The sequence below is a fragment of the Octodon degus genome, unplaced genomic scaffold, assembly GCF_000260255.1.
Source record: "Octodon degus isolate 3935 unplaced genomic scaffold, OctDeg1.0 scaffold00018, whole genome shotgun sequence".
Classification (NCBI taxonomy): domain Eukaryota; kingdom Metazoa; phylum Chordata; class Mammalia; order Rodentia; family Octodontidae; genus Octodon; species Octodon degus.
In genome coordinates this window covers 294,855-302,701 of record NW_004524594.1, presented here as the reverse complement: position 1 = coordinate 302,701, position 7,847 = coordinate 294,855, and the positions used below count along the sequence as shown (strand labels likewise).

At 46.8% G+C, this 7,847-nt stretch overlaps 1 protein-coding gene across 1 annotated transcript; it reads left to right on the top strand.

Moving 5' to 3' along the window:
- Window positions 1-3,880: 3,880 nt before the first annotated feature.
- LOC101584611 (olfactory receptor 142-like) lies at window positions 3,881-4,813 on the top strand. Its single transcript, XM_004627277.1, has one exon. It carries the CDS (start codon window positions 3,881-3,883, stop codon window positions 4,811-4,813), a length of 933 nt encoding a protein of 310 aa, XP_004627334.1.
- Window positions 4,814-7,847: the final 3,034 nt, after the last annotated feature.

Here is a 7,847-nt window from a genome sequence, read left to right as displayed (position 1 = left end):
GGATCCCGGGGCGAAGGTTTTATTTGGAAAAATGTTGGCAAGAAGAGGAGGTAATTGGTCACCAGCCTTCTTTCTTTCAGTCCCAGGGAGAAAGAGAAAGCAAAGAGAAATGTAAACAAATGTAAATAAATATCTGAGTTCACAATAGGTATTATTTATTGAGACCTTCTTAAAAATAATTAATATAATTTGGGTCCTGCCCACGGGGAGTGGCTGCAGGAAGACAGGGGCAGGAGGCCACAGGGGCAGAACTGTGTGGAGTGAGAGGCAGGGGAGAGGCACAGTGGGGTGACAGCAGGGCCTTAAGCCAGAGATGGAGAGAAGCAGCTTGTAGTTCAGTCCCTTTGGCTGGGAGGTGGTGACAGATTCCACAACTCGGTCACCAGCAGCAGTGCTGACCCCCATTCAGCCCCTGCAGTGTGACGGAGGAGGACAGCTGGGTCCCCAAGCATCACACTCCATCCAGGTGCTCCTTAGCTCCTTGGTCTCTGATGACCCAGGTGTGGAGCCTTCTGCAGCCTTGGAGCTGCCTGCAATGGTCCTGTGCTTCACAGAGAGGAGGAAAGGATGGTCTGGACATGGTGTGTAAGTCATGGGCCACTAGACAGCTTCTCTCAGGTGCTGGGGTGGCTGAGCCCTTTCTCCTCTGCCTGAGGGGTCATGTGCTTCCCTCTCTTTCTTGTAGACATCCTGGGGTTCAGCCCTGGCCCAGCCCTTTACCACCCATGTTTCTTTGGGCAAGATACAAAAGCTCTCTGGGTCTCAAGTCCCTCACTGTCAGCCAGCTACCCTGGCTGAGGGAGATGGGGGACCTTGGCGGGGCCATAGCGCAGGGTGGCAGCACCTGTGGTGGCTGAGATGGGGGTGTCGGTGGTGAACTTCAGGCCACCACACCCTCTGGCAGCCTTCTAGGGGTGGTGCTGATGTTTCTATGGTTCTGGTCCCTCTGTTCCTGGAAGTGAGCCCCTGAGCCCACCTTGCATGCCCCTTCTCATTCAGATGTTCTTCTGTTCTATGACCCCAATCCATCCCTGTGTCTCCCCAGGTTTGCCAGGCACCTTCCTGAGGGTTCCCCCAGTTGATTTTACCTTGTACCTTTAGAGTTTCATTAGGGGAGAGATTGGGATGTGTTTGTTCCATTGTTAGGGTGGGATCATGAGTGTAAAGAGGAAAAACACATGAGCCGAGTGTGGTGGTGCACGCCTGTCGCCCCAGCACTCAGGAGGCTGAGGCAGGAGGATCATTGTGAGTTTGAGCCCAGCCTGGGCTACAGAGTAAGACTTGTGCTCAAGAACAAAACCAAAAACAAAAAGAATGAAAAATAAAGAGAATGAGGTGCACTTCAAGGTGATCTCTAAAATAGGGGTGCTCTGGAGGGCTTGCTTTCCCGCATCTCATTCTTGCTTGGAGCCTCCTTTCATCCTCTGTGCCTCTTTTTTTTTTAATGTTTTTACATTTATTTATGTGCATGTGTGTGTGGCCAGCTCAGCCCACCAGGGGGCGGGGCTGGCTGGCATGTGGTGCTGGGGGATCGAACCGCGGTCCCTGTGCTTTGCCAAACTTGTTCCAAGTAGGCGCTTTAGACCACTGAGCCATCTTGCCAGCCCCTGTGCCTGTGTCTTGAGTTGCCTGGAGACCCGGCGGATGTCTCAGGAAAACTTTGGTTCGAAGAATTGTGTTACAACAAACCATCTCAGGCTGACAAGTAAGTTTGTCAGTGGGAGGCAAACAGAAGCTAGAAACACGTAGCATGTGAGAGTTGGATTCTTGTTTCGTAGTGAGCTTTGCTCTGAACAGTACAGTTCTCTTAGTTCTCGAGTTTTTATTTATTGATTGATTGATTTGGTACATGGTCTTGCTCTGCAGCTCGGACTTACGGTGATCCTCCTGTCTCAGCCTCCCTGGTGCTGGGATTACAGGTGTGTACCATCAAGCCCAATTTCAGTGGCTGACTGCAGGTTGGCACAGCATGCAGTACCCATGATGGAACTTGGGTCCTTGCACTTGCCAGGCAGGCGCTTAAATCCCTGAGCTATCTCCCCAGCCTGCAAGTGTTAAACCTTTCTCAAAATGCTGAAAAATTCCAGTTGTGCGTTTATTCAAAACCATAGGACCTGGTAAAAAAAAAGAAACTTGTATAATTCCCACAGAAGCATGTCAGAGGCACTTCAGAAATGGAGAATTGTCAGCTGGGTGGGCTTTTCTGGGGAGCTTAGGGGGAGACAGTGCATTTGGGCATGAGAGCACAGGACAGTCTCCAACAGAGTGGCATGCATGCAAACGTCGAGAATCAGAAACAGGCTCATAATTAATGTACATGTTTATTTTTTTATTTTTTTTTATACAAGGGAAAAGTTTATTTAGCTCAGTTTATATACAGGTTCCAGTCCTTAATTGGTTGGCTGCAAAAGGCAGGTTGGCACATGGAAGAGGGCAACAGTTCATGGTGGTGGAAGACAGCACAAGTAGTAACAGAGGGAGCTTTTCATGGTAGCCCAAAGGTAGCAAAGCAACAAGCTTTTCTGTCCCTTATATTGTATATAGTCTACATGCCACAGGGTGGGAACAGCACTCACCCTCTTAGTTTTAGCTGCAAGTATGCCAAAGCAATCAGTGGGCTGATTTACCAATCACACACCCTTAATCCCATTATCACACATTCCAGATTCGGCCACCTATGAAAAAGTCCATACTGCATAAGGAATGGGGGACATCTGACACGAATCATAATAGGCAAGATACTGTTATTTTTTTCCACTGACTTCTCTCTTCAGAAGAGCTTTTTCTTGTTTCAAGAGCACTTTATGTTCACTCATTACCATTGAAAAGTCACTTGAAACTGTCCTACCAATTTGATTTGAAACTGTCTCATTGCTATTTGTTTATCAATAAAATTATGGAAAAAAATTAAAAAAAAAGAAAAGTCACAACATTTATCTCATTGTGTTTAACTTTTTAGGGGAAAGGATAGAGAAGGGGCAAAAATAGTGTCATTGCAGTCCCCAAAGTATATATGAAGCTTCGAGTAATATAAGGATGGGATGTGATGGCTGGAAAAGCAGAAGATTCTTTTACTTTCTCTTATTTTTATAATGAAAATATTAATCTGGGTAAGCATCTAGCCTATGGTATGTAGTAAATGCCAGTTACCTTTTCTAGTTGTTCTCTACAGGCTAAGCTTATCCTAGCCCTCATCATCCTTCTCCTTTCAGGCAACAAAGCTCATCTAGAAAACTAGGGAACTGAAAAGACAATGTACATGTTTATTGATACAGAATATAGCGCTCTATTTAGCACAGTGCACTTGACATAACATGTAGACATAAATCAGAAGTACCATGATCTGGGTTTAGTTCTGGGAGACTTGGGTAACTCATAATTTCTTTCTTTTTATGTATTTGGTACAGGGTCTCACTATGCAGCTCAGACTCGTAGTGATTCTCCTGTTTTCAGCCTTCCCAGTGCAGGATTTACAGGTGTGCAGCACCACGCCAGGTCTGGGTGGCTGGTTCAGTGTGCCCAGGGGCAGGGCCAGTATGGCATGTAGTACCAGGGATTGAACCCAGGCCCCTGTGCTTGCCTAAGCAGGTGGTCAGTCCATTGAGGTATCTCACCAGCCCTAACTCATAATTTCTGTGAGCCTCGGGTCTCTCACTCGTGCTGCAGGGTCATGGAGTTGTGTAATGAGTCTGTTGTGTAGATGGGCCTATTGAGCACCAGTGGAATAAGCTATTACTGTGCACACTGGTCAGACAAGCCAGCCAGAGATCATGCATGACAAGGTTTTATCCCCAGGTAAGGACAAGGCAAACTTGGAGGACTGGTCTTAGGCATGTGTTTGGTTTGCTACAGGGCTCTTCTCTAGACCTGTCTTCTCCAAATGGATCTCACAACCGGTGCAGCTAACGTGACCGAGTTCATCATCACCGGGCTCTTCCAGGGCGCACAGGTGCAGAGAGCGTGCTTTGTGCTCTTCCTTCCCGTGTACCTCACCACACTGGTGGGCAATGGCCTCATCGTCCTGACGGTCAGTGTCAGTGACCACCTGCGTTCCCCCATGTACTTCTTCCTGGGCTACCTGTCCCTGGTGGAGATCTGCTACTCCTCCACTGTGATCCCCAAGTTCATTGCGGATCTACTCGCCAAGATGAAAACCATCTCCTTCAAGGGCTGCCTGGCTCAGATCTTCTTCTTCCACTTCTTTGCTGTTGCTGAGATCCTTCTGCTAGTGGTGATGGCCTATGACCGCTATGTGGCCATCTGCAGGCCACTTCACTATATGACCATTATGAGTCACCAGCTGTGTCACATGCTACTGGCTGGTTCCTGGCTTGGAGGCTTTTTTCATTCCATAATTCAGATTCTCATCACCATCCCTTTGCCCTTTTGTGGTCCCAATGTGATTGACCACTACTTCTGTGACCTCCATCCCTTATTCAAACTGGCCTGTGCTGATACCTATGTGGAGGGGGTTGTCGTGCTGGTCAATAGTGGCATAATCTCTATCTTCTCCCTTACAATCCTGGTGTGCTCCTATGTCGTCATCCTGGTCAGCTTGAGGAACCATTCCACAGAGGGCAGGCGCAAAGCCCTGTCCACTTGCGCCTCTCACATAACCGCAGTCATCTTGTTTTTTGTACCTGCCAGCATCATCTACATGCGCCCCTCCTCCACCTTCACTGGAGACAAGCTGGTGGCTGTGTTCTACACGGTCATCACCCCCATGCTAAACCCCATCATCTACACACTTAGAAATGAGGAGGTGAAAATCGCCCTGAGTAAGTTGTGGAGTAGAAAGGAGGGCTCCAAATGAAAGGGGTTTAAGGCACAGTAAAGGGAGTAAAAACACATGACTAATCATAGAGTGTGTCTGAGTGGGAGGTCAGGGTGATATTTAAGAATGGCAGCAGCAATACCAGCACGTGATGGTACTACTGCCATGATTCTCCTCAGTGATGGAAGACTCCCTAGAATCCTGGTGTTCCAAGGGCAAAGGTCAGGAATTCTGACTGAATTTAAGGGACTCGAGTAGAATCAGAGACTCAGGATACTCCACAATAGTAGGGTTTGTGTGATTGGAAGGCCAAAGCCAAGAGAAAATGTGAAGGGGGGCATTTGCACAACACAAGTTTGTCAAAAGCACTCTCTTGCTTTCCCCATAATAATTTTATATATTTGTGGGTTCAAGGTTGAGGCAGGAAATTATAACATGGCCACCCATCTGGGCATTGGGTGTGTCCTGTTAAGTGGGTAGATCCAGGGTTCACATCCCAAGCCTTGACCTGGGACCAATCAGGGTGCACTATCTTCAGTTCTCATCAGAATTCAAGCAGATTTTTTTTTTTTTGTTTTTGTTTTTTGGCAGAACCGGGGATTGAACTCAGGCCTTTGTGCTTGCTAGGGAAGTGCTTATTCTACTGAGCCATCTCTGTGGCCCTCAAGCAGATTTTTGATAGGATGGTTTAGATTTGATGTCAGCCTGAGGGGTGGGAGGAACAAAAGATGGCTGCCAGCAAACTTCTGGCCCTAGTAAGCTTCGTCCTTAGCCAGCTCTCACTCTGTAGAGAGTGGTTCTTTTCCACATTAAAAGGTCCACATTCATTGTGCAGAGCGCATTTCTTTTTCTACCATTACCTCTGGCACATCTATCACCTCAAACATTTACCATTTCTTTGTTGGTACCACTCAAGATACTCCTTGCCAGCTGTCATAGTTTGGGGTTTTTGCAAGGTGAACAATGTAGTACAGGACACATTTTATAATAGTATTTTATAAAGAATCACCCAAGAATCACATACTACAAGTGCAGGAAATCTAGCCACACACTAAATACTGAAGAATCCAGCTGAGGACCTAGAGCTCAGAACAGCACCATCTACCAGTCCAACTGGAGGCCTAGAGCCCTCAACAAAGTCTCATGCAGGCCCACAACAAAGTCTCTTCATGGATATGTACTGGAAAGGCACCAAGGTCACTGTTGGAAGCTAGGAAGTCTATGACAGTGGGACGAAGGATCTGTGCTAGCAGGCTGAGGGATCAGAACTGGAGCCAGGAAGCAATGCTCAAGGGAAGCACCAGAGCTCCTACCACAGCCATCCTCAGCAACAGTGAAGTCCCGAGCTCCTCCAGCGATGAAGAAGGCTGAGTTCCCATTGGGAAAGCCAATGCGACAAGCTTCATGAGGCTGAGCAGTGCACAATCTTCCCCTCCGGAGCCAGGAATTGATGCTCAAAATGATGACCAAGCTTCTCCAAAGTTTACCAGGAAATCCAGCATGACAAGGTCCTCCAGCAGAACAGCCCCAGAGAACTAGCAGCTTCCAAGAGCTCCAACAGCTTCTCCGAACAGCATCCCTAACAGCATTTTGGCAGCTTCTCTTGCTCTGCCTTTATGCTGCTAGCAACAGCCCTCAGGTGGGCCTCCCACGCTCAGCACCACACTAGTTTAATTCAGCTGGGTGTAATAAGTCGACTACCTGTTAGAAATGCACTACACTCGCTCTTATGAAATATTCATTAACCATTGTTACTCTTAGTTTTCTTCTGTGCAATGGAACATCATGTGCTAGTTGTCTATCTACCTGAACCCCTGGACAGAGGAAATATTGACAAATATTTGCTGCGTTAAAATCACTAACTTCTCTGTTCTCTCCTTTTTGTCCCCATTGTTATTTCCTCCATCTCCCCATCTTTCCTGTTTCCTCTTTTTGTTCAGCATCCCTTCTGATAACACCTTGTATTTCATAAAAATGTCAGCCAATAAGAATTATTGGGATATATGAGGACAGTTTATGTATTAATCTAATTTTCACTTCCTATGCAAATAAGTGTATCTGAACTTTTCTCTTCTTCTCATAGGCATCTTGGCATCATTTACCATAGACCACTTGGTTGAGGTCATCAGAAAAGTCCCTGTAGCCTCAGTTCTTATGACATGTTAGCACAAAAGAAGATCTTCATACCCTCTTGCAATGCCCCACAAAGATAAAAGGATTAATACCAAAACGGCATAGATTTTTGCCTACTAATAGGGAGAGATGACATCATATTCATCCAGGCCACTAGACTAATTTTAGCCTTCTCCAGATGCAAAATATAATATTATTAGAAAATACTTATTGCTCAAAAAGGAAAATGAAGGTGTGGACGTTCCATCCATGTGTATTTTTGCACCAGAGTTGCATCCAGTGTTGCCAGCGACCAGGCCAAGATGCCTTTCCCAATGCCTGTGAGTCCTTCTTAGAGAGAGGAGAGACTGCTTTTGTGTGTGTGTTCTGTTCCTCAGAGTTTCTACCTCACCCCACTGTCCCACATCACTGTGAACAATTGTGAGGCCCTGTTGGCTGTGGAATTACTAAGTGGCATTGAGTTTACACTGCATCCGTCCACCTATTTCCAGGTTCAGGTGGAAGAATGCCTGTGACATTCCTACTTGAGGGAGGGAACATCCCATTCGTACTGAAGACCTGGGCGATTTCCCCCTGTTCCTTGAACATGTGAATGAGTAGGGTGCTAGGAAACTTCCTTGTCATCCTCGTGGTCCCCTTTATCATGTCTGTGGGTGGCCTCATCAGAATCCAACAACAGTGTCTCCTCTTCTGCCTGGAATGACTTTTCCTCCCTCTTCCATTTGGTGAAATCCTGTACATCTTTAAGACATAGGTTAAGGTCATGTCCCTTGTAGAGTGTGCCTAAGGAGAGTCACATGGAGAGAAAACACTCTCTCAGGCTTTCACAGAGAGCACATTGGCCAAACAATGGCCGTGACTCATCCACATGGCTGACACTGACAAAGGTTCTACAATCTGAGGTACAGGATCTCAGGATAAATCCTGAGGGGATTTCACT

Coding starts and splice junctions, on each gene's coding strand:
- LOC101584611 (XM_004627277.1), top strand. CDS start 3,881: ATGGATCTCACAACCGGTGCAGCTAACGTGACCGAGTTCATCATCACC.